This window comes from Corvus hawaiiensis, chromosome 17, assembly GCF_020740725.1.
Source record: "Corvus hawaiiensis isolate bCorHaw1 chromosome 17, bCorHaw1.pri.cur, whole genome shotgun sequence".
In the NCBI taxonomy this organism is placed as follows: Eukaryota; Metazoa; Chordata; class Aves; order Passeriformes; family Corvidae; genus Corvus; species Corvus hawaiiensis.
Window position 1 is genome coordinate 11755645 of NC_063229.1, and position 26463 is coordinate 11782107.

At 43.3% G+C, this 26463-nt stretch overlaps 3 protein-coding genes across 3 annotated transcripts; 1 reads left to right on the top strand and 2 right to left on the bottom strand.

Moving 5' to 3' along the window:
- Positions 1 to 411: 411 nt before the first annotated feature.
- On the bottom strand, positions 412 to 5057 carry MTG2 (mitochondrial ribosome associated GTPase 2). Its single transcript, XM_048322246.1, has 6 exons — positions 4828 to 5057; positions 3604 to 3751; positions 2901 to 3016; positions 2405 to 2623; positions 1605 to 1743; positions 412 to 1208 (listed from the first exon to the last, which is right to left on the bottom strand). Exons 1-6 carry the CDS (start codon positions 5038 to 5040, stop codon positions 826 to 828), a joined length of 1218 nt encoding a protein of 405 aa, XP_048178203.1. The 5' UTR covers positions 5041 to 5057; the 3' UTR covers positions 412 to 825.
- Positions 5058 to 5802: 745 nt separating this feature from the next.
- Positions 5803 to 19897, bottom strand: SS18L1 (SS18L1 subunit of BAF chromatin remodeling complex). Its single transcript, XM_048322122.1, has 11 exons — positions 19690 to 19897; positions 16972 to 17048; positions 16240 to 16324; positions 15237 to 15381; positions 12521 to 12718; positions 11378 to 11542; positions 10379 to 10480; positions 9886 to 9978; positions 9144 to 9263; positions 8267 to 8394; positions 5803 to 8053 (listed from the first exon to the last, which is right to left on the bottom strand). The coding sequence occupies exons 1-11, from the start codon at positions 19756 to 19758 to the stop codon at positions 8027 to 8029; spliced, it is 1209 nt and encodes a 402-aa protein (XP_048178079.1). The 5' UTR covers positions 19759 to 19897; the 3' UTR covers positions 5803 to 8026.
- Positions 19898 to 20828: 931 nt separating this feature from the next.
- PSMA7 (proteasome 20S subunit alpha 7) lies at positions 20829 to 26384 on the top strand. Its single transcript, XM_048322144.1, has 7 exons — positions 20829 to 20978; positions 22259 to 22385; positions 23211 to 23335; positions 24687 to 24809; positions 25155 to 25274; positions 25824 to 25886; positions 26159 to 26384. The coding sequence occupies exons 1-7, from the start codon at positions 20883 to 20885 to the stop codon at positions 26249 to 26251; spliced, it is 747 nt and encodes a 248-aa protein (XP_048178101.1). The 5' UTR covers positions 20829 to 20882; the 3' UTR covers positions 26252 to 26384.
- The last annotated feature ends 79 nt before the right edge of the window (positions 26385 to 26463 follow it).

Sequence of the window (26463 nt, forward strand, 5' to 3'; positions counted from 1 at the left end):
TAAAGAATAAAGTTTAAGGACACAGTTCTTTAAATTATGTAGTTAAAAGCTGGGGTGGGGGGGGAGGGACGACAAAGAACTGTATTTTTCTTTTATTTGAAGTATCTAAGCCTAGGACTTCTCAGAACATTGCCTGAGATTCCTAAATGGGAGAGCTCAGATGTGACTCTCACATGGCTGGTTCCTGGCCAGTTTATTCAGCTACTTAACTGCTGCCAGCATTTAAAGAGAGTTAAATATTTATATTAACGAGGAAATCATTTCAGTCATGAATTGCAGTTCTTTCATGCTCCTCCTCCCTAAAATTACTGAGGAGCTGTGCCTCCTCCTCCTCCACACCAAACCATGACAGAGCAGGGGAAAAGTTTAAGACATGACTGAAATTGGTCATCATATAGAAACAGATAAACATGGGACCACCTTTTTTTTTTATTTTAGAATTTTTAATTTGTGAAAATTGAGAAAGTCACTTCACTACAATTCATAAAACAAGACAGCATCTCCTGCAGATCCTGAATTTCAGTCATTTCTACTAGACAGCATTCTCTTCATTCCATAGTATGCCAAACAAGAGCCAGGTTTCCAGTTCAACACCCACCATGACTACAATTTTCAAGCTTGGTTGTAAAACTTCAGAGACGCCTCAAAAGTGAACAGACAGAACAATCTTTCCAAGGCAGCAGTCCAGAACAAATCCCCATGCTCTGCCCTTCCATTTTAACAATGAAAACAACCCACAAGAAGCCCAAACCAGAGATGCAGTTGAATCAAACTGCTATTTTAATTTTGTTCTGCTTCCAGCACAGTTCACAGCAGTTGTGGCTCCTACCACTTGACTGGGCTTTGTCCAGTCTTCACATAAATGTCATATAGTTCTCTCAGATGCAACAGCAGCTCCTCCAAGTTGTCTCCTGTCAGCGCAGACAACGCGATGACCCTCTCAGCGACCTGCTCCCTAAGGAGTGGCAGATTGATCCTGGACTGAGCAAGGTCAATCTTATTCCCAATCACAACACAGGGCCTCTCAGACAAGCCTTTTTCATATGCTTCCAGTTCGTATTTCAAGTCTTGCAGCTGAATCCACGGCTGAGGCACAGAGAGATCCACCACGTACAAGAGGAAGCGGCAGCGCTCGATGTGCTTTAGGAAGGCCATCCCCAGCCCACGGTTCTGATGAGCACCTTTGATGAGGCCAGGAATGTCAGCAACTGAAAGAGAAATTTCACAGTGAATCCAACAAATCCAACTAAAAAAAACCCCAAACAAATGCCCCCAGTCTTTTACTGGCCAGTGTGCGTACTTTTGGAATTTTGTGTCAGTGCATCAATAGTAAAGCACAGCCCATGCTAAGTTTGCTGCAATTATCTTTTAAAACACCTGAATTTAGATTACTCCAGTGCAGACAGAATACAGATTACCAGTTTGGCTCTAAAGGTGCCTATAACTGAACATGAAATGGGCTTTCAGTAGAGTTTTGTTTGAAGGTCTTTAGAACTAGCAAGAAGTCTACAGGACTCCTGAACCTGTATCTGTAGCATTTTAGAACGTTACCCAGTTGACACAAACTGCTATCAAGGTAGACACAACAAACTCCAAATTCTTACCTGCCACTTGTTCAAAGTCTTGATAGTGGACAATGCCAACATGGGGGTTTAGGGTTGTGAATGGGTAGGCAGCCACAGCTGGCTTTGCACGGGAGATGGCTCTCAAAAGTGAGGATTTGCCAGCATTGGGAAAGCCCACCTGGAATACAAACACCCAAATGTCTCAATTTTTAAACCAATCTGCAAAATTCTGCTAGGCCAGACAGTTATTCTGCAGTTGTTGGACTGCATCACGAACATTTTGCAGCAAAGCATAACTTTCACAGCTTTACCAGCTGGTGTTAGAATATTTCCATACCCAAATACAAAAATAGCCTAAGATCAAAGTTGACTCAGCATTTTTCATTTCAGAGGATGATAAACCTGGCTCTAACAAAGTCAAATGTTTAACATCTGTAAAAAGAGAAATACAGCGATGAAATAGATGACTTGAACTTCATCATTTAGAAAAAAAACCCCAAAAAACAAGAAAACAAACCAGTTTAGAATAATCCTCTATGCTGTACTGTTCATCTGCAGAACCAGCAGACAAAGCTGCTGTACATCATCAGCAATCACTGATGAATCTTATTTTGTTATGCATAGTGTAGATTTTAGCAGAAGTAGGACAACACCAAGCAGCAAGAGAGTGACAGCTCTGTGAATCACTTTGGACACCCTTCTACCAAGTGACAGCAAGAAAGCATCAAGCTGCATCTCTTAACAAGCAAGCCGGAGGCTAAGAAAATGTTATCACACATTATTCCTTCAGTCAAGCATCATCCTCCAACGATATGGAAGCTGAACCAACAGAAACTCACCAATCCTGCATGAGCTGTTGTCTTGAGCTCCAGCTGAAGGACCCTCTCCTGACCTGGCTCTCCTGGAGTAAAAAACTTTGGAGCACGGTTTTCATTGGAAAGAAAGAAGCGATTCCCTTTCCCTCCAGCTCCTCCATAAGCTGCAATGTACTCTTCTCCATGCTGAGTGAGGTCAGCCACAACTTTGCCATCCTCCTTCACCAAAGTACCTACAGGGACCTCAAAGTGAAGAGATGCAAGCATTACACTGATGCTCAAAGCCTGCAGATCCTCCACCAACCAATTTCAGATTTGCTGAAAATCACTCCTACATATTTTTAAGATGAGGAACCCAAAAAGAGAATTGTATTTCATGAAGCTCAGTTTTTGAACTCAAACAGCACTGTCAGACATTCACCCTTCACTACACATGAGATTTGCTCACAATAAGGCTCTCCAGCTTGAAAATCAGTCATGTACCAAGCTACCACACAGCAGGCAACATCCACTGACTTACTTTAACATACATGTGTGCACCATTAGCTCCATAACAGTTTTTGCTTCCTCCTCTCTCTCCGTGAAAACCGTGATAGAAAGGGAACACTGAAGAAAGTGATTTCATTTGCTGGTCAGCTGTAGAGCAAAATACACACATTTTGAACACATTGCTTTAGTAAAACAGGCACAGAAGAGCAACATCCTGACTGTTCTTTCCCTTTTTGAATATTGCTTGAGTGCACATCCTATTTACTGTCTCAACAATAACATATCAGGGAAGACTAATATTAATCTATTTAACTGCCTTTACTTAACTGCTTGGGTTTATTAACCATGCAGTTTATAATAAAGTGGTCATTCAAATCAAAATTAATTTGCTAGATTAGATTTTGCAGCAGGGTGGTGGTAGAAGCAGCTTTAATCATTGTAAGAGGAAAATTTAATCAGATCCCAACCTTAACATAACACAGTCAGGCACCAGGCACTAAAATATCTGCAAAATACCTTGATTTTCAAAATTCTTTCTAGGCCTTTCAGTGTCATTTATGTCCCCCTTACCAGCTCAGGTAAAGCTTAAAAAGCAAAGACATCTCATACAGAAATAACCATTTTAACCTTTTTGACATTTACCATTTCTTACAATCCATGTGAGGCTGTTTTTACTGGGGCGGGGTGTTAAGCAATAACACAACACGAAACAAAACAGATTTAGTGAGGTTTACCTTTCAAAATTACATGACCCCCATCACCTCCATTTCCACCATCAGGACCTCCAAATACTTTTCTGGGCTCACTGTAGAAGGAATGGCCTCCTCCTCCTCCTTGTCCTCCAACTACGCGCACCTTCCGCTGATCCACAAAATAACGTGTCTGCAACAAGGGTGGGAGTTGTAGCCTTTAAGTACAATTTATCAGATTCATCTTCCAAGAAGTTTTAGTTAATAGGCAGACCTGCTATTTTTAGCCATGATAAATTCAACTGTAAAAAAAAGAAAAGAAGTCAGAACTCTACTGCTATTCACAGATCAACTAAATGCAGTGTACTGAGTGTAATAATAAAGAAAAACAGATCTCATCTTTCAATTATTTTTAAGAACTTCTTCAAAAGCATATGCCTAAGGCTATGGTGATATAACTTCATCTGTCTCCAGAAAAGGGGCTGAAATTCCCAAGGGAAAATATTACAGAAGTACATTCATTGACAGGTGGAACTGTTTACACAGACGGATGAAAATAGAAAGCATGACTGTGACCACGGTAACTTTCAGATTCGGTCAGTTACTAAGGGACCTCATAATGAGAATGGGCTTTAAGGGTCACTTTAAGTAAACTGCACAAATAGTACGTGAGGGAGAAAAAGTCTTATTAGAGTTACGATACCAAGGATAAGCACCTGAAAAAAAAACCCCCTTGCAACTGAACTTTTGATAACCAAATTTATACTACTTTTAAAAAGCCTCTTTTAGAAAGTATTTGGCACCACCACATGGCGAGACAGTAAACGATGGCTTTTAATGGGAAGTGGTTTATGGATCATTAGAAAATAAGATTTTTCGGAGATGTGTAAATATAAAAATAAGATGAAGAATAAATTCCCTGCAGTTTCTCGGACAAATAGTGATCTTTGTTTGGCAGTTGACTACACCGCAAGACTAAAAAACCAGTGAGAAACAAAACAGTATTTTAGATTTAAAGCTAAAATACCGTTTTACAGCTTTAGCTTTAAAAAGACTTTTTGCCTTCTCGACTTATGGATGCTTCCCGCCCAAAGAGGCCACAGGGAACGTGAGCGCTACTGCGATCACTGCGAACACCGAGAACATCGCGCGGCAGACTCATTTCCTCGCTATTCTGAAAGTTAACTATATCTTAATCAGTATTTCCTCACTCCAGAAGCGCCAGCCGTGTCTGAGGCCCCCCGACCTTGCACAGAGCCCAGCACTTACCAGCTGCCGCTCCGAAATGGCTCTTTTTTGCCTCAGCCGCCTGTCCTTGCCGCACCTGGCGCAGGTCGTGGAGAAAGCGGGCGGGCTGAGCAGGAGCAGGACCGGCTTCCAGGGGCTGCGGCCGCTCCCCGCGGCCCCGCAGCGCCTCAGCGCGGCCCCGGCAGCGCCCGGGAGCACCGAGCCGCCCAGCCCGGCCCCACACAGCCCCGCCATGCCGGGGACAGCCACAGACCCGCCCCGGCCTCCCGGGCGCAGCCGCCGCGGCGAAGCCGCGCCCCCGGCAGCCCTGGCCCGCCTCCCCTCAGCCCCGCCTCAGCACGGCACCAGCCCGTGCGTCCGAGAACGGCGCCCGTGAGCGCTGCGGCATGCTGCGAATCACAGAATCCAGAATGGTTTGGGTTGGAAGGGACCTTAAAGATCATCTCGTTCCACCCCTTGCCCGTTCCACTGTCCCAGGTTGCTCCAAGCCCCGTCCAGCCTGGCCTTGAGCACCTCCAGGCGTGGGGCAGCTACAGTTTCTCTGGGCATCCTGTGCCAGGGCCTCACCGCCCTCACAGTACGGAGCATCCTCCTAATACCCCATCTAACCCTGCCCTCCGCCAGTTTGAAGCCATTCCCCTTTTCCAGACACTCCAGGCCCGTGTAAATAGTCTCTAACTTGCTTGTAGCTCCCTTCAGGCACTGGAAGGCCACAGTTAATGCACCCCAAAGCCTTCTCCAGGCTGAACAATCCCAACTCTCTCAGCCTTTTCTCATAGCAGAGCTGCTCCATCCCTCTCATCGACTTGGTGGCCTCCTCTGGACTGTCTCCAACAGGTCCATGCCCTGAGGGGCAAAATTCCTCCTCCCCTGCTGCCCACGCCGGGGGATCAGCCCAGCACACGTGGGATTTCTGGGCTGGGGCATGTCCAGCTCTCATCCACCAGCACTCCCAAGTAAAAGGTAACCTGTGGTATCCGAATGCCACAAGAAAAGTACCATCAACTCCACTTTCAGATAATATTTAAACTAAACGATTTTCAAGCATTCTGTATTACAAAACAGAAAATGATACAATTCATGAAAGAAGTCAAAATGCTGGCATCACTTTGTTTCCACATTAATACATAAAAATGGACGACACATTAAATAAACATTTTGTTATTAACAATTAGAAATATTAACACCAAAAATCATGTATAAATTAGGAAATAAATGTACAAACTATTTCCAAAGTGCTCTTTCAAATACATTATATACACAACATTCACGAAGTTCTTAATGTAAGACATTTCAGATTGATGTAATGTAGTTGTTTCGGTTTAAGTGTTGTTCATATTCTCTCAAAAGCATTTCAGCACTTTCAAAAACCACATAAAAGGCATATTTCCAAACTGGCAAAGAGCAATATTGCATTCTTCTGGCTACCTGTAATATTAATTATTCTAAAGAAAACAATCTTACTTCCTTTCTGTTCCTTGATATTTGAGAGTACTTATTTGTATGAAAACACCAGCAGGAAAGATGAGAGAAATTAGGTCTGACTAAAAAAAAGTCTTGTATTTCACCAGTAGTTTAAATTATTAACATAGGAAGGGCAGTGCTTGGACAACATTTAATAGTAAACTCTCTAGTTGTCCAGTTAAAGATTTTCTTCTAAAGGAAAAAAAAGTCATGATTGAGAGATGTTGTGTTTTCCTTGTGGTCTTGGTTTTTCAAAATATAAAGTACTTGAAATCCCATAAATAACACCAGTTCAGAGAAAGAAAAGGAGAAAATCCTACAGAGTGTATTTTCTTTAGATTGTAAATTTGCAGTTAATCTCATATTAAAAAATGTTTATGGGCTACAGTCACCCCAGCTTTTTGCTTCAGAGAAACGTGGACACAGTATTTTGTTCAACACTTATATAAGCACTTTAAAAGTGCTCTTTTTTTTACCTCCCAAGACTTCATAAGAACATATAAAACTGAATAGAAGTGACTTACATTGTTCATACTGATTTTTACATACCACTAGTTTTTCTCTCTAAATTCTCCCTCTCTAGGTACTCTCTCACTGGTTGACCCCATTAATACCTCCCCTCTCTATATGCATAATAGTGTCTCACAATTAAAGCTGAATTTAGTTGCTTGTCTGCAATAAAGATGTATTTTTTTTTCTTTTACCTCTGAACTATTTCTGTCGAGCTACAAGAGGAAAATAAAAGTGATGATGAGCTGTAAGAACAACAGACCAACAGACTTGACAATATTTATGGTTATAATGCTTGCTGGGAAATCTAAGCAAGGGCAGCGCAAGAATCAGAATAAAGAAGGATGCCAGCCACTTGCTTGCAAAATTTGGCATGAAAATGTATATGCAAGTTATAAAATTTGGAGTAGGATATTCAAGACGGGACTTCTGCCAGATGTTTTTCTCAGCTAAGCACGATATGAAGCAATATTGACGTCGATCAGGCTGACACTGCAGATCTCAGAGCTCCCTTCTGTTTTATCTTCCACTACAGAAATACCTTTGTTTACATGGACATATAAAAGGTGCCTCTAGTTATTAACATTTCTATGATCATATGTTTGGATCCTCTTTCTGTACCTTTCACAACAGAAATGTGGACTTATGCAGATTATTGAATTACAAGATTTGGGTAGGTAGGTATTACAGAAGTTGCAGTTATTTCTTGTCATATAGCATAGAACTGTCTTTTTATAAGGAATGTATCCATCCCCTTGTTCTGTAGAAGTAAAGAGCCATGGATTTTGGAGGCTGGCAGGTAATCTTCAATGCATTCACTTAAAAAAAGATCAATAACTTACCACAGGGAACTTCCCTGGACTGGTGATGTGACTGGTGGGCTTTGCATTGAGCCAGACTCCAGAACACCCTGGCTGTTTTCCAGAACGGGGCACAACTGTGATCTAATGATCCTAAAGCTATTCAGAAACATCAAGAATGGGACAAAAGGGGGTAAATGGAAAACTTCTGCGTTGTATCAACATACAGTACTATACACAGCACCAAATATCAAACCATTAAAGCATTGTCTTGTTACCAGTAGTGCACTGCTTCATATCCAGCATGAAATGAACACTGTTCACATACAGACGCTGCTTTGTGCTAAGGGGTAACCAACATATTACAATTAATCAAAACTGCCTGTACATCCAGTTCAAAAGATGGAGATACTATTGAAAGGAATCTGACACAGCACTGTTTTCTTTTATTGCTGGTAATTTCCATATTGTCCCTGTAAAGAAAAAAAAAAAAAAAAAAAAGAAATAGCAATGTTGAAGGATAATATATTGGAGGCTTACAGTGAGTTGGGCAATTTCTTTTGGTCTGTGAATTTTACAAGATCCACTGAAGTATCACCCATGTACCTGCACCAAATTATCAGACAGATTTGTACAGAGCTAACAGCCAGATCTGCCCCTTCAGAGCAGAGATTTAGGCAATTTACCTGCTCATAGCCATAAGGCCTCTGTTGCTGAGCGGATGGGCCTGTCTGGGAAGCTCTGTAACTTCCATATTGCTGCCCCTGTCCCTGTTGGTAGCTGGAATACTGTGAAGAGGCTCCTTGTGCAGGACCTGAAAAGACAGTAAAATCCACTACAGGCAGTAAAATCCATTACAGGCTTGATTTGCTGGGGGAGTTCTTGAGGTTAACGCAATCTAAAACATGATGCTAACAAAGTAAACTCTCTGAGTAAGAACTGTGAGTAAATTCTGCTCAGACCTCCCCTCTAGGTTTACACTAGGAGGTGTTAATGCTAACAATGATGTAGTTGCAGCAGTGTAAACTTCAGTTAAGGTTTTAAACTTTGCTCAGAAAATGTCATAATGCTTCTAAGTGAAGGCTCTCTGAAATCTGTATTGGCACAGCTGTTATGACCTCTATGTAAACTACCTGGCCTTTATTTTAGTAACAACTGCACGTTTAAATTCCTATCTAACCTGGCTGTGCCACCATAAGCGACAGAGGAGGGATTCTCTGGACTGTTGTTGTTCTTTTTCACGTCCGTTCAGAAGGACTAGGTGTGTAGGAGGCCTGGGAACCCAAGCAGTGACCTCCTGATGACATTTAACACAAAGTCAACATGAAGCAAATGTGTATTTTCTAACTTCTATCAGAAGAGAGAGGGATTTAGGATGGAATGCAGTGCTATACTAATGTATGTTACTGCCCAGAATCCCTTTACTAGATCTTTGGCTAATTTGGGTACATTTGTTAATCCAAGGTTAATCAAGGAAATAATTACAGCCTATTTTAGTTTAGGAATGGAGGCAACAGGATGAAACACTGCAAACACTTGACCAGCCACTGGGAGTTTTCTTACCATATCCTTGCTGTTGTCCTGGGTAACTCTGTTGATTTGGGTATTGCTGCTGGGAATATGTTTGCTGTTGTGCAGCTCCCTGTTGGTATCCTGCCTGCTGCTGGCTGTACTGAGAATTTCCTGGAGGGGGAAACATTGGAATTGTTTGGTTATAGGTGAGGCAGGTATTTCACTGTACATGTGGATCATAAGGAAAACAAAGGTGTAAGGAGCCTTGGTATGAAACTCATACACAAATACTTTTCTTACAAAGAGACGATTGGATTTTGCCAAGCAAGATGTTCATTTCTCCAGTGATTTTTAGTTCCTTTGAATAGGAGAGTTACTTATTTATACAAATCGCTAAACAAACAAACAAAAAACCTGCTCCCCAAAGGATTTTTTTTTTACTCCAGAAGTGCTTCAGAACAAAAAGTCACAAAGATAAGGGTGCCTGGGTAAATAGTGCTTTCTCAAGAAGCCCTCTGATTGTATTTTCTTCTAGATAATTATGTTTATTCATATAACTCAGAAAGATCACTTATCTAGTTGTTACTGGGTTTTTTTTTCAAATACCTATGTGCAAATTCCATTTTCTGTATCCTGAAACAACAAAATGAACAGAGGCTCTGTAGGTGACATCGCTTCTCCTAAATGCCACCTTGCTGTATCATAATGAAGTTAATATTTCCAGTTAATTTAGAGTTCAGATATCTTAATAATATATTGAATTTACTGGTAATATTTTGCTGTATTTTCCTACCTCCTTCATAGTAGTGTTGTGTAGAGTCGTCAAACGACCGGTCATAGCTCTGTTCAGTGTAGGATGACTGCTGATAGGCATAATCACCATGTCCTGCAAGGAGTCACAAAGATTTGTCAGTTACATTCTTAATGGAACCACAGACATAGTGTTGAATATTATTATGAAGCTGTTTATGCACCAAGATGAGGCTAAGAGCAAATACAGACCCCTCAGGGAAAACATCAAACACATGGCAAGGAAAATCACACCAATGGATAAACCTCTTGCATTTACTAATCCAAACTGGGCTTTGGGCTCTTTTTGGAGCAGTTTGGATAGCAGGGTGCACTGATGTACATGTTTTGTACCAGGCACCCATCCCCTGGGATTAGAATTCTCCAGCATTTAAATTGGAAATGAAGCATAATAGGTTTGCCATGTCCTTGGATGTGGCAGTTGTGGTGCTCTGCACTTTATCAGTATCACAGTGAGCCCAGCTCAGGGGAATTACCATCTGGATAGTATTGCTGATTCATAGGTTCTGATGAGCCTTGGCCATGGCTGTACTGCTCACTGTAATATTCTTCCTGACCCATGTACTGCTGCGAGGAACCTGCAAGGCACAGACCAGAGAGAGCAAACTGAGCCCGTGGACTCTTAAGGGACGGGGTTTTCTTATCTAATTTATTTTTTAAAGAAAACAAAGTTTACGTCTGGATAAGCAAACAACTGAGAGCAGTTACATAGATGTTTTACTCACTAGAAAAAGGAAATAAATTTGTATTCTCAGAAAAAGAGGGATGAAATTGAAATCACACAACAGTCAGTAACACATCCTAGAATCACTCACTTCTGCGGCAACACCGGAAAAAGGGTTACATTTCATCTACTAATCTGAGTTATTAGAAAGCACAGTAATGGATTCCATGCTCAAGAGCACAGTCAGAATTAAATATACTTTAATTAATACATTAATTTGTTTCTTAGCAAAATTCAGTTTATGTGAGAATCAGTCTAGCAGCTTTATTACCTCTTAGAACTTTATCCAGAGAGGTCTTAGAGCATGGTAGTTATCCTCTGGTGTTTTCCTTTCCTTGGCCTAATTTTTCATTCTAATTGCTGGCAAACTGTATCTTCTTTCCAGAAATGTGTTCCTTGCTAACTGTGCCATGTTAGGGCTGATCCAACACCATGTGAAAGAATTGAAAAGATTCCCAGTGGCTTGAATGAGCTGTATATCAAATTGTTCATCTTTTCTTTAGAGATACATGCTCCCTTTTAGACAGAATTATTTTTCTAAACACCTGAAATAATTAAATAGATAAATCTTGAAAATAGATTCAGGTTCATCTCATTGTCACACTTCCACCATTCAGGATTTCCTGTGCTCCTGGGTGGGATTCTCTGTAAATGTGAGTTGGAAATTTTATTGACTTATGTACTCCACAGGACAGACTGAGTATCATCAATCTAATGAGAGTTCTATCAATAATCTGAGAGCAGATTTTACCTTGCTGTGAAGCTCTGTAAGGGCCCATGGGTCGCTGCCCCATCATGCTGTTGCCTTGGTTGCTCTGGCTCATCATGGCAATGGAGGATTGTCCCTGGTAGTGCTGGCTCCCTCCTTGTGCCGAGTTGTAATGTGACGTTGCTGCTTGCTGGTGCATCATGGAGACTACAATGGACATGGAAAAGACTGTTTTCTACAAGGATGGGACAGTTCTCTTCCAAGGCTCTTTGGAGGCAAGTTAAAACCTTAAAACATCCTGATAATTATGCGAGTTTTTCACAGGGGGAGATGTTTTCCTACTGGATTTATTTAACTCTTCTGCACTGGAATCCAGAAAGGATCTTACTACATGGTCAGTTCTTGTCATTTGCTTCAGCAGATATTTAAAAATACATCTAGCCTTGATTATTACTAGCTTACTTAAAAGAACATAAACCTCATTGCAGTAGGGTTAAAGAAAGAAACAAGAACTGATGCTTGTTCCTCTCTACCTTCTGACTATTTCATTGCTGCATTTCTTTTCTAATATACTCTTTCTTCTGTCCATCTTCTCATGTACCTAATGATTATAGAGTTTAAGTAAACTGATATTCTAGGATTTATTTGATCCCTAAATTTCATGCTGTTGTAAAGAATTCTAAAGCATCAGACATCCCATTCAATACTCACTAGCAAACTTTTTTTGAAATTAAGAGATTAATTGAGTTGTCTGCTAATCTCTTTATGCCCTGCAAACAACATGAAGTACCAATGAAATAACAAATTGGGGTAGTAATGTACAAACAGTAAATGTGTTATACCCTGGCAGGCTCTTTGTGCTTGGATAAAGGTGCTCAGATCCCTCCCATGGCTCTGGGATTTGCTTCCAGGGCTATCAGACAGTGCTGCTGCACCTCTACCTAACCCTCTCTTCCGCAGCTCAGCCCTAACCATGGCGAGTCAGCCTAAGTTAAAGCAAGTCTGAAACTGATCTGACACTGGTGCCTGACACCTGGAAATTCAGAGATGTCTTAAAGCTGTCTTTTCCTCTTGTACGTTTGTCACTGTCTAGAGAAAATATTTACAGAACAAAGTCATGTGTGGTAAAACCTCTGAGGTCACTGGAAAGTCAAGGTGGCCCAGGAGGAGGAAGAGGGAGTTTACCTGGGTTAGACTGCATGTTGATGTTTGTTCGAGAGACGTAATTGCCTATTGACCCCTGGCCTTGCATTGGCACATTCTGAGACGCCGGCACCGTGTGGCTGTAACCAGGGCCAGTCCCGTGGCTGCTGACAGTCATACTCAGAGAGGTCGTGGGCATGGTGTTCTGGCCTGACTGCTGCATAGACACGTGGTTAGGACCTACAAAAATTAGAAAGAACAAGAAAATCTGGGCTATTACTGGCAATGCACAGTGAGCATGAGGCCTCACGGCCTTTCTGAAATACCTTATGATAAGGCAAAACAAAACAAAACAATCCTCATTATTAAAACTCCCTGTTATCTACAGACACATTAAAACTGCCTACTGCACAGTCAGAGCGATCCTCCTCTTCCTGGCCACCAAATCCAGGCTGTACAGGATTGCAGATGGGAAGAACAAAACCAGGAGCAATGCCCTACAACCACTTCCTCGCAGGCAGCAGAATTTAACAAATGCCAGTAATTTTGGGTACTTCAGAAAATACACGGACTCTGGAAACATCCCAGCCTTCTGAAATTTGTCCTTTCCTTCTTCTTGTCCTGCAGTTGATTTCTTCTCTCTCTTCACACAGGTGGTGACAATGGGAAGACCCAGCAGTGGCTGAGAGACAGTTTACACACTGCTGCATCCACTGGGCTCCTCTATAACCAGCTCACCTTTAGCTGGGGCTGCTGAAGTACCAAGGGAGCCTCTACTCAGAGAACAAGCCTGTCTCTCCCTTTCCTGAAGTTTGACTAGAAGTACCTCAGAGGAAGGTAAGTTTTCCAAGTCCCCATAACAACCTCAGTTGTTACGCCCTTTCAGAATGTCATCATCAGACTGCTCCAGATACATCCTGGGTTTGTATCATCCTGCTTACCTGGCAGTGTGCTTATTTTTTAAAAATTCTGTTGCTGTTGGGTAGCTAATATTGGGGAGAATCCAGTTCTTATTTGTTGTTTATTGCTGTAAATAGTTTTATGAATGAGTTTTGGAAAGTTGTTTTCACTGTATGCTGTTAGTATCCAAATTGTGATGGTGCATATTGTTGTCTACCTAAAGTCAGCCATATTGTTGTCAATCTCAGTTAATTTAGTAGAATGCAGAATCCTTAGAAGAGACAGAATTATGTTGCAATGTTTAAATAACGATATTTTAATTCAGGGTTATTAAGTGTATCTGCAGCCTCTGAAAAACATGCCTAACTCATTTAGTACAAACCTCATTAATTACTCTTAATGGTTTTCATAGACAACAAAATGAGAACATTTGCTGTAAATTATGATATTTTCTCTGATGAAGAAACACAAGCAGCATTTTCAACAAGAGACAAAGAGAGCCAGCTCTCCTAAAATCAGTGGAGCTGGGTCAAAATGCTCCTACAGAGAATTTTCTCTGTGTTTTGCTCTAGTTTGTTTAAGTTGTAAAGCCGATCCTTGTGCAACACAAGGTCACACAGTGTGTGAATGGAGATAGCAGTTGCCTTGAGTGAGAGATGGAGTGAAGCAAGTGTTGGTAAACCTGGCCCTGTTTGCATGAGAAAAATTAGAGATTCTTGGCCTTCTTTAAGAAAAAAAAATTGGCTAATTTGTGATTGTAAGGGAAAATATGTGGATGAGTCCACTCCTCAGGACTTCCAGTCAGGTTCTTCCAGTCAGCACTAAATTACTACAAAGACCTTGAGGGTGGGGGACAAATCAGAAAAACCAGCAACAGTAGCACTGAAAATGTCTATTCTTAATAACACAAAACAATGTTTTGAGTGACTTAATATATTACTCATACTCAGTATTAAATCTTTCAGAAAGAAGGCCCTGAAAAATTTAGTAAGTTCACTTTACAAGTTGTAGCTGTTTAAAACAGGTCCCTCATCCATTCATTTAAAAGGTACTATAGGCTTGACCACAAAGGGATTTTTAAAAACTCAGAAGTAATTTCATGGCTTGTGTCTGCTCTTGAGTCCCCTTGCCAAGGTCTGTGATTTTACAATCAGATATTTCTATTTATAGAAACTGGTTTTGCTCTCTGTCACTCTGGGAGACACCCACAGAAACAAGAACTGACTGAATAACTGTGATCTACAAAATAAACAGATTATTCATAATATAAAATGCACATACTAAAAAAAATTATTTTTCAATTAGTTTAGTTGCATGAACAAAACCAAACAGACAGATTATATTATTTTATTAATATGAAATGTCTGTGCAAATTTTTTGACTGTGTAGTACAATCTCTGTCAGCTTTTGTAGAGGACAAAGGCTGGTGCAACACCAAATGATTTGTAAGGAGAAATGTATCCTGGAAGGTCTTTGCAATCTGAAGGCTTGGTTGTGTGTTTAGTCATGCAAGCAATTCCATTTTACCCTGGCCAACCCTGCCACTTTCATGAGAAAAATACTACAACATAAAATTTTTCTTACTAAAAACTTGGATGCATCTTTATTTGGTGATTTTCATCATGCATTTTTTAAAAAAATGTCTTTAATTTCCTCTGTAGAAACACAAAGCACTCTGCAGAAGCCAACATCATTCCTGCCTGTAGCCATTTTGTGGTGATTTCAGCATGTGCCTGAAATCCCCATATGCCTGAAAGGTGAGTTAGGAGAGGTCTTTTCCAGCTCTCTGAGTATATTCTGCATTAATGATTTTGTTGCCAGGCAACAGCAAAGCAGCACAAAGGGGACCAAAGCTCACCATTGCTAATCTGACTCTGCATGAGGGAGGAAGGAGGAAGGCCGGTCCCGATGGCATCGCTGAGATTGCTCTGGGAGTGGAGGGATTGGTTGGATGCACTCTGACTCATCCCTCCCGGGCCCAAGTTTATATTTTGCGTTGGTGGCTGTGAAACAACAAGGAGGAAAAGCAAATTTTTGGTTAGGTTGTTAATTAGAAAAGTAGCAGCCCCCAAATTAGCCTGACTATGACTAAAAACTGCTTCGGCTAAATACGTGTTTCCTTTGCTTTTTGGGTAAACCTGTCTTGGTTTGACTCCTCTGTGTTAATGACATTGAGCATGACAGAGCAGCTGACAGGCAGCAGCACAGTGAAGGGCTTAAAATTGTGTTTGTCACAGAGTGTGGCTTCTGTGCTCGTTCCTCTGCACTCACATGGATTTCCAAACACAACCACTGCGGGGAATGCATTAGCAAAGACAACACAGGAGTGTGGTGACAGATTGACCTTTGCCAAGCGATGCTGTAGCTTGTGTTATGTGTGGTACTTCCCAAATCAATCCACTGAGCAGGAATAACACCATGTGTAAAGACAAACCAATGCCCAAGTGCTGAATTTGATTTTTGATGTAGAACAGCAGCATTTCCCCCCCCCCCCCCCCCAGTAAAGAATACAGTGAGAATAGGTAAAGAATACTGAATCTGGAACAAATGGAGCTGTTCAGATCTGTACGACTGCATCCTTTATAGGATATAAACCTTGAGCTATGGGGACAGAGAGTAACACAACTGTCCCAAAGAACATGATTTAAACACAGTGAAACTTTTTATTTCTTTGGTAGTCTACTTGGCCACTTCAAAACTTTTAGCTGGAAAAATACTAAAAACTGATTCATTGATAGTGATTAGTGAGAGAATCAAAGAACATTTCCCACTGGCATAGCTAATGTATCTGAGGGAAATAACTATGGTATTAGTTATGCTAATAACTAATTATTAGTTACAGTAATTGTACTGGTACTTACAGCAGGAAGCAAGGACTGCATATTCTGGTTAGAGTCTGCTATTGTTGCCAAGTAAACCAGATTTCTGTGCAAGATTTGTTGGTATCTACAGAACAAAGAGTAAAGCTTATTTGGAAGGGGTTAACCATACACAAAATTCCAAACCTTTCTCTTTGTTTTTTCCCTATTTACAAATGGTTAGTTAAATTGCCTTAACCCATTTTTGATCTGTCCTAATAAATAGCAGTAGCAATGACCTGTGTATGTGCTGTCATATTTTCCATCAAGGATCAGTGTGCTCAACCCCTCTTTCACAAAAGAATAAATCTGGGGGAAGGGAGAGGTAAAATATACTCTCCTTTGAAAGCACTTTGAACTGTGCAGCTGGGACCTCAACCTTTGAGGACTGACAGCCAGTCAGCTACTCCAACAATCAGACACTTTTCCTTTTTCTCTCTAACAAGGACCCTGATAGGAATGAAATTCCAGCCTTCCAAAACCCAAACCCTGTTTTCCCCGCCAGCAAGCTGAGAAGAACACGATTTTTTTCAAGAGTGCTCTAACTGGAGTGTTTACTCAAGTAAGCACCACCAGAACCATTTATGCTTCTTCAGAGTTCTCCATGAACTGGAAAAGCTCCTAAAGGGAACAAGAGCGTTTCCAAGAGCAAACCAACAGCTGTGCCACTGAGCAAAGGGAAGAGTCACACTTCAGGAAACATTTCTAACAAACTCCCAAATTCACAATACTCACTGAGTACATTCTGCAGTTTTCCCCTTGCTCTGATAATCCATAATACATTGTATTAGGTGGTGATTTTCATCTAGCATCTGCATAAAAGAAATAGGACCAAAACACATTACTATGGGAATCATATAGAAGTCCTGTATTTTTGTGCTTCTCCACCCTCCTTGGCACTGGATGCTGTTTTGTGCAGTTTTGTTGCCCTGGCTATTACCTACACCTGACTTTATTGAGCCACAAGATTGATTCACTTATAAACAGTTATCTTTAATGTAGTTCCTTGAAATACCCATACAGAAGAATTAATGGACTTACCTTGTTCCTTAAATGGCAGATAAATTCTGATGTTGAAGAAGGAAAACACTTTCACTATGAAATATCTCTGCCTCATCCCAAAATATCACCCATCCCAAATATCACCCAACCCTTTCCAAAACATCAGGTATTACTTTTAAGTAAGGAACAAACTTTCAAACAATTAAACCTACTCATTTTCCTGCCCAGGACTAGAGCATGCTGACAGCTGAACTTCAGATGAAGTATAAAATTTGTATCACCGGAGCTACTGAAACCACGTTTAAGAGAATTACATCCCAACATGTCCTTACCTTTATTTAATGATCTCATAATACAATTAAAAGCTTAAAATATCCTTTGATTTGCTTTGAAATTTTAGATACAATAGTTTGTCTCTCCCTCCAGATTCCTTGTGAATGCAGCACACTTTCTGCAGGTGAATGAATAAAAATAAATAACACCAGCATTTAAAAATTTAGATTTGTCTCTGGCATAACAGAGCTTGTAGGTACCACTGCTATGAAGTGCTTGCAAGATTGGGCCCTTGAACCATGGTGTCATCAGGACAGGAGAGTTCTTGAGGAAAGAACCACTACACAGGAGATGCTGAACTGTACTGCCCTGAAAATGCTATTCGATGAACTGTTTTAGAGCAGCACCACCACTCCTCTATTGCCAAAAGCTCTAACTTCATCCATGCGAAATCTATTTTAGGAATATTTGATACTGGGATAAGAACAGCTTGGAAAGACTATTAAAATTGAGTTAATAAATAAAAACAAGCTGCTTACATAATATGAGTGCAAATAAGAACAACCTTTTTCATTGAAATTTGTATGTGTTCTCAAAAGCTCATTTTAATGAGGATTTTTGGAGGTTTGGTTTTTTTGCTCTGGCTCTCTCTGCTCCATTTCCCTCCTTGACTATAAATCCCAACCAGTTCCTGTGCCTGCAAGTCTCTTCCTCAGCATTGCTGTTTGTCAAAGAAAAAATCACTGCCAACAGCCCAACACTGATGAACCGTCCTGAAGTAACCTGCCAGCAAATGCACCTGAGATGGGAAGTGGTTTCACTCATTGCTTTTAAAGAAAGAATATTTTGAAGTTTCCATAAAGTTTATGAATATGCAAAAAGGAAAGGGCTTGAAAATCAAACTGAAGATACTTTATCTGCCCTTTGTCCATGGGCACAGTCACGGGTTTAATTACAAACTATCTGAATTATGAAATAATTCCAACTGATTTGAAGGTTAGAGGAAAACTTATTCAGTGAGTCCGAAATATTTCAGTATTTAAAATGAATTGGTTCACAATGCCACGTGCTGCAAGAGCTCCACAAAATGGGATGTTTCCAAACAGTCTCCTGAGATGCAAGTCATCTCTCTAGCCTCTCTCGTGGCAGTTTGTTCTGCCTTAATCTCTGCTCTGTCACAGGCTGCCACCGAGGATATTTTTTTTCCCTAGAAGTCATAAATTGGCACCAGCTCATGGCTTGGCTGCACAACCCCTGGTGACGGGTTAATTGCTGCATTGGCAGTGGCACTTCTGCGCTGGTCACTCTCAGCGAAGGGACCACACAGAACTCACACCTGGCTGCCACCACAGCACGGGAACAACACCTGAGCGGTGGGGAACGGCCAAAAGGACAGCAAAAGTACCAACAACAGCAGTGACAGCAAAAACATGCACGTTCTTTACTGACATTTCCAGCCTCGTTGTTCCTGACCGTCACCTTCTGCAGCAGGAAGGGTGTCAGGGTCTGCTCGAGTGTGCAGTCCCTGCTGCCAATCCTGGGAAATAGGAAACAATAACTTCCCAACTCGGCACCCTCTGCTTTGGCCTCCACATGAGCCCCATGTGGGCATCTCCTCTCCAGAGAAGATCTTTCAAAACCTTTGTTTGTCATTAAACATCAATAAACACATCACAAAAATAATAATAGTTTATGAAAAATACCAATGGCTGGTGCTCCCTCTATCTTCTGAGAAATTAAAATTCTGCATCCAAATACAAAAGAAAACCCTTGCAAATTCAGTATTTTATTTCAATTCATTTTTCTAGGTTGGATTCTTTAGGGGCCAGAGCTGACATACCATCACAAATTAATCGCATATTTGCAAATTTTATTGCCGTTTCCCAATGTATGCTTGGCAGCGTTTCCCCTTGGCGAGCAGCAGGGATAACGTGCCATCCCAATTTTATTCCCTACGTCCTTCTCTCGCTCTCTTTGCAGCGATCTGAACACCTTTGCTTTGTTCCACCTCCTCCTCCTCCTCCTCCTCCTTCCCCCACCTCTCTCTCCAGCTGTCCATCTCTGCAGCCCTCGCAAATTCACGAGTTTTCCTGATCGCCCTAGAAATCAGCCTCCAGCTGCAGGAGCATGGACGGAATAAATGTCTAAAATTGTCTGTATAAAAGCATGCTCTTTTACCTTCTGGATAGTTTGCTGGGTGACCTCCCCTTTGCCTCTTGGGCGAGCAGAAGCAAAGGCAACCGACATGGTGGGGGTTTTTTATGTGTCTATAATATATCGGTTCCAGGCTCTAATAATATTGTTATTATCTGGCTGCTATTGCCGTGCGAGGATTCTCCGCAGTGCACGGGGAGGGGGGCGGCCGCAGATGGTACGATCTGCGCCCCGCGAACACCCGCGGGCGCCGCGCCCCGCGCCGCCGGGCACCGCCCCCGCCGCGCCCCCCGAGCCCCCGGGGCGGCGGGGCGGGGGCGGCGGCGAAAATTCGGGGAGGGGGCGGGAGCGGCCCCGCCGCCGCCTCCCCGCCGCCCGCACATGGTGCGGTCCCGGCCGCCGGGCTCCCGCGGCCTCGGCCGCGCCGCCCGCTGCGCCAACTGCGTACGCCAGCTGCGTACGCCAAGTGCGCCAGCGCGGGGAGCGGCGCGGGGCCGCCTACGCCAAGTGCGTAGCGCGCGGGGCACGCGCGGGGCTGCCCGTCGCGGGTGGGAGCCGCCCGCGGGGCCGCGAACGGTGAGGGGACAGCGGCACCGCGGGGCCAGGGGACACTCCACGGCTGCTGGAGAGAGGCTAGGGGAGCCCTCCGGGATGGCCACAGGGAGGGAGCGCCTCTGCTGCGAGGAGGAAAGGCTGAGAGAATCGGGGTTGTTCAACCTGGCATCGGGGTGACCTAGTTGTGGCTTTGCAGTACCTCAAGGGGACTCACAGCAAGGACGGGGCAGGGCTATCTACAAGAGAGTGGAGGGAGAGGACAAGGAGGAATTTAAATTGAAAAAGAGTAGGTTTAGGTTAGGTATTAAGAAAATCTTCCCTGTGAGGGTGGCGAGGCCCTGGCACAGGGTGCCCAGAGAAGCTGTGGCTGCCCCATCCCTGACAGTGTCCAAGGCCGGGTTGAACGGGGCTGGGAGCAGCCTAGGCCAGTGGAAGGTGTCCCTGCCCATGGCACGGGATGATTTTCGAGGTCCCTTGCACCCCAAACCCTTCAGGACTCCCTGCGCCAGCGGGGCCGGGGCCGTGGCGGCCGCCTGCGCTGAGTGCGCACGGCGGGAGCGCTGCGCAAGGTGCGCCGAGTGCGTACGCCAAGTGCGCAGCGCAGGAGCGCAGCGGCCCCGCCCCCGGCCCGCCCGGATGACGGTGCGGGTTCTGCCGGAGCCATGAGCTACGACCGCGCCATCACCGTCTTCTCCCCGGACGGGCACCTCTTCCAGGTGGAGTACGCGCAGGAGGCGGTGAAGAAGGGCTCCACCGCGGTGAGTCAGCGGCCGCGGCGTTCGCGGGGCGGCGGCCGAGGGGGGCCCGCGGTGGGGCCTGCGCCGCGCTGCGCGCCCGGCCTGGCGGGCCCGGGAGGCCGCGGGAGCAGCGGGATCCACTCCCAGGGACGTTTCTTGGGGTCCGTCTACCGCCGGTGGAGCTGCCCAAAGCCCATCGCTTCCTGTGGGGCTCAGGCGTTGTGTTAGGCCTGGAGGGATCCTCTCCTCCCTCGGTCTGTATGTGCTGCAGATGGTGATATTTTATGTTTGTGCACGAGGCAGATTCCCAGTGGATTGGGAAACACGTCGGTAAAAGTACATTGCTGGCTCCCAGCTTCCAGTTGTCCCAAGGTTTTGCTCAATTAAAGTTTTATTTCATTTAGGGGAGGAGAAAAAAAATATTAATTTCCAAATAACATTGTATCAGTGATTGTAATAAGTTACAGTAATAATAAGAAGTTGTAATTGTAATAAGTCATAATTGTGTTAATAGTTGCAGTAAGTTTTAATTACTAATAGCAGAAAGAAAACATATCACCTCTGGGATGGGAATGAATGTTAACAAGATTTAGTGCCAAATAGGTTCTTTTTTTTCAGAAATTAAAAATACTGTAAAAGTGGAGACAGCATCCAATACAACCACCCCTGTCTTGTCTCTTGTTGAGTTTAATGTTTTTGGAAACATTTGGAATATGCTGACAGCAGGGCCACCCCATTAGAAAAAAGCATTCCCATCCCCCTATGAGAAACAGTGGGAATGAAGGGGAAGGGTCAAGGGCTTTTCCCTCTATGACGTGTGAAAAGGGGGATTTAAGGTAGGAATTAGGATATTAAGGCAGCTACTGACAGAACATTTTGGCAGCTGTAGGTCTTACTTGGCCTGATCTTCAATGCTTTGGGCTCTTGAGTTGAGCAGTACCACTGGACTAGTGGGATTTTCCTTGTTCATCCTGATTCTGTGGCTGTGGAAACACTGATGGTGCTGTTGGAAAAAAGACAGTTTGTAAGAGGAGCTGGAATATGTCTCCTGGGAGCCACAGGGATTTAGGTTGGTATGAACTGATGATGAAACTGCACCCTGAAATGCAGTGCAGTTTTTGTTACATCAGTCCTGCCTCCGGGTTGAGTGGGAAATAAAATCCTGACTTCAAGCTGAGGTAGTGGTTACAGTGTGGGGGTTTGTGCTTGGTTTGTTACTGCTCATTTGACTAAAGTCTGCAACTACAAGGATTTTTGGACCTAGGTTAACTTTTTTTATTTCTTCTTTTCATGCATGGAAGGTTGGAGTAAGAGGGAAGGATATTGTTGTCCTTGGTGTGGAGAAGAAGTCAGTGGCAAAACTCCAGGATGAGAGAACCGTCCGGAAGATCTGTGCTCTGGATGACAATGTCTGCATGGCTTTTGCAGGTACATGGTCCCTTCAGGGGTATTGGCAGTTACTGGGGCACCTTTGGGCATGTTTGTGGATTCAGAGAATACAAAATACAGGGTGTAACTGGCTGAGAACTGTGGGAAGCAGGGTATTTCCACAGTAGCTTATTGGTTTTTTTTAAATATGGGAAAATAGTGTGTCAGTGTCAATAATATTTTTAAGGGGAGATCTGATTTAACTGACTAAAACAACAGGGTTTAGGTTCAGTGTGCAGGAATGAGGGGCTCAGCTCCTTCCCCTGCCTTGCTCTCTTAGCCATGGTGTGGGATATGTGCAGGGGTGCTCACAAACTTGAGGAAAAATTCTCTAATAAAAAGGCTGTAAATGAAAAATGTCAGCATTAGCTAAAAAGTAAAGTAAGAACTAAATTTCTTTAAAATCTTTTTTTATAAAGGGTGACAATTATTTTTGTCAGCTAACATCATGCTGCTGTAGCCTCATTAACTAGATGAGACTTGCTGGGCAAATGAAACTGGACTGCATGAGGAATAATGTGTGTGAGAATAAGCATTGCTAATTTGCTGGAATATGGAATGCTGTCAGTAATATTCTCATTACCTGCTTCAGAATTAAGTGTGTCATCCAACTCACAAAGATGGAAGCTATAAACTAAATCTTTTAGTTATTTTGGTGCATTAGCCACTTTCTGCTACCTTACAAATGCTCTTGCTCAGCAAACCTGAGAGTTTGAGCTCTGCTTTGCTTTTTCATTGCTGTTGACACTGACCCCGTGGGCTTTTTAGGGCCAGATTGGTGTTGTGAGGTTGTTTCATGGCTCTGAGGCCACTCTGTCATTTCAGGGCTGACAGCTGATGCCAGGATAGTTATAAACAGAGCTCGGGTGGAGTGTCAGAGCCACAGGCTCACCGTGGAGGATCCTGTCACCGTGGAGTACATCACACGCTACATTGCCAGCCTGAAACAGGTACTTGGGGCTGCACAGAGCTGCTGAAAATGTGTCCTGACCCGCTACAGATGTTACATGTGCTGTTATGTTAGTGTATGTTACACGTAATGTATGCCTTGGGTGTGTAACGCAGGTGGAACACGTGTGTAACACGTGTGTACCATGTGTGACTGGAGTGTAACACATGTAGCATTAAACACGTGTGTAATATCTGACACTTCTTCAAACTGTGTAAATGTCTGTGCTCTGGCCTCACTCTGCTTACCTGGTAAAAAACACATTGTGGGTGTTCATTGGGAATGGGGATGTGGCAATTGAAAAGAAGAGTGTTTGGTTTGGTTTTTTTTTTTCCCCCAAGATAATTAGAGCTTGTAAGGACTGCACAGCTCTGTGTGTTATGTCATCAAGAACACTTTGCTCACCTCACTGCCAGAACAGTGGGCCTGGGTTACTGTCAAACCTCTTCATGGCTCCTGGTAGTTTTTCCTCCTGCAAAGCCATTGCAGGGATGGGTAAGAGGGGAGCAAATTGGTGCAGTAGTTAATATATTTTATGTTTGATATTCATAAATTTAGAATGAATTGCAGCATCAAAATACGCCCAGCTGCGTTCTGTGAGAAAATTACTCATTTGCCAGTGTATTAAACTGATTTTCGGCCACTAGTGGGAATTAGAAAAGATCGAATTTACTTATGCACAGATGTGTTGGAACAGTGGTGATGGTAACAATGTGATTCTTGTAATAATCACCAGTCTGTCAGAGCAAGGCACCACTTCCCAAAGTTTCACTGTTTTCCTTTATCCTAATCTCACATTTGTGTCTGTCTTTCTGGGACACTCAGCATTTCTCTCAAACGGTTGCAAACACACCTGGCTCAGTTCCTGCTGCCGTGGTGCTGCGGTGTCAGCCCTCCTGCTCCTGGTGTGTGACATGGCAGTGACTTTGCTAACAGTGTCCCAGGAGTGCTGTGACGGCTCCAATGTAACCCGCTTACAGCCACAGAGCTGCCATGATTTCCTGTGGAAATCATTGGTGAAAACTGTGTTCAGGTGTCCTCATGGTATTTTTTGGCACATTTGTGCCACACTGGGGCTTGCAGACGTGGCTCTCACTGCCTCAGCACTACCCAGCAGCCAGGGAGGTGCTTCTGGAAGCTGTAACCAGATGTAGGAACAGGGGTTGGACAGGAACCACCTCTCACTTGCCTGCCTTAGGGGCTCTGTGAAATGTGGAGTCCTGGCTAACACAGAGAGAGCCAGCTAAAAGCATTTCTGGTGGCTCTTCTGGTTGTAACTTCTCCAGAGTCTGCTTTGCACCCTAGAAATGTTTTCAGAGGTGCATCTGAGTGTGTGTGTCCTTTGTGCTCAGAGGTACACGCAGAGCAATGGCCGCAGACCCTTTGGGATCTCCGCCCTCATTGTGGGCTTTGACTTCGATGGGACCCCGCGGCTGTACCAGACCGACCCCTCGGGCACGTACCATGCTTGGAAGGTGAGTGCATTCAGTCTCTGGTGGAGATGCAATATTTGTAAGTTAATGTCTCCTTTGAAGTGGGATTGGGGTAGAGGAGATCTCGCTGGCCAGATGGTGCTAGCTCATAGCTGCAAAAATCCTTAATGATCAAATGTACTGAGAGTGACTGTCTGCAGTTCAGCTTTCCTTGGGAAATCTTGTCCTGCTTTCAGAAAAAAGCCCAAAACCAACCCACCTGTGCCAGACAACTGTCTTTGTGTGTGACAGATTATGCAACTGTACAACTTGTATTTCTTTCTTATTCTGCAAATGAAATCTTTTCTAAACTCCCATTCATTTTCCGTTTCCCCTCAATGTTTCCAGGCTAATGCCATTGGCAGAGGAGCCAAGTCTGTGCGTGAGTTCCTGGAGAAAAACTACACTGATGAGGCCATTGAAACGGATGATCTGACTATTAAACTTGTCATCAAGGCTCTTCTCGAGGTGAGGCTGTTTGACATCTCTTCTGTGGCTTTTCAATGTGTCCAGATTCACTTCTTGGATGTGAATATGGGAAAATCTTCATGGATGTCCCAAGGAAGTACTGCAAAGGATCTGTGAGAGCTGTTTACCATAGACTGTGGGTATTGGATTAAATTCAAGGTTCAGAATATTTGGGGCATCAATTTCCATAGTTTACACAGAACTTACCAGCAGCTCTGGGGAGCAAAACAGACTTCAGTTCTGGGTGTTAACACAGTGCACCAAAGATGTGCTAAAGCACATGCTGAATATTGTATTTTTTAATTGAAGTTTGAGATACAGAAAATACCACCAGTCAGATGGTGGGGCTGAGGTGTTCTGCGTCTGCTCAGGGCACTGGCACCAGTGTGAAGACCCTTTTGAGAGTTAGTGCTGCTGGTATTGAGAGCTTAGAGCTAAGGAGTGAAATACTCCCCATCCACATCTCTTCTCCTTCTAAGGAGACCTGAGAGGGATTTGTTGAAATGAATTCCTGGCCAGGCTCATAATGCTTCCCTCTGCCTCACCCAGGTGGTGCAGTCCGGTGGGAAAAACATCGAGCTGGCAGTCATGAGACGGGAGCAGCCGCTGAAGGTGAGGCTGTTGTTTGCTTCTCTCCCCTTGAGCCCATCTCTGATACTGTCCTTGTTGATCTGCCTTAACTTCCAGCCCTTAATCTCACATTTTGTACTGACAAATACTTCAGTTTATTCTTAATGGCCAAGGAATGTTGTTGTGTCTGCAGCAGGTACCTGCTTCCAGATAAAGAGCAGTTAACGTTTTTCCCGTGGCAGAACTAGAATCACTTCCATAAATGTCTCTTAAGTTCATTGGTATCCTGAGGGTCACCCATGTTTCTGTTTCAGATCCTAAACCCTGAAGAAATTGAGAAGTATGTGGCTGAAATTGAAAAGGAAAAGGAAGAAAATGAAAAGAAAAAACAGAAGAAAACATCATGATGAATGAAATGTACCTGCTTAGCTGCTTCTTTTTAATTCGAGTGATGGGTTATTCTGTATAGATGTAGGCATTCCAGTTACTCATACTGTGCTCTCTTGAGACCTACAATAAACCTACTGATTTTTTTTTAAAGCTGTTATTTAAAAAAAAACCTGTCTGCTCCTTGGATTTTAATTACCCAGGATGATCTGGTTGGCTACAGAATAGCAGC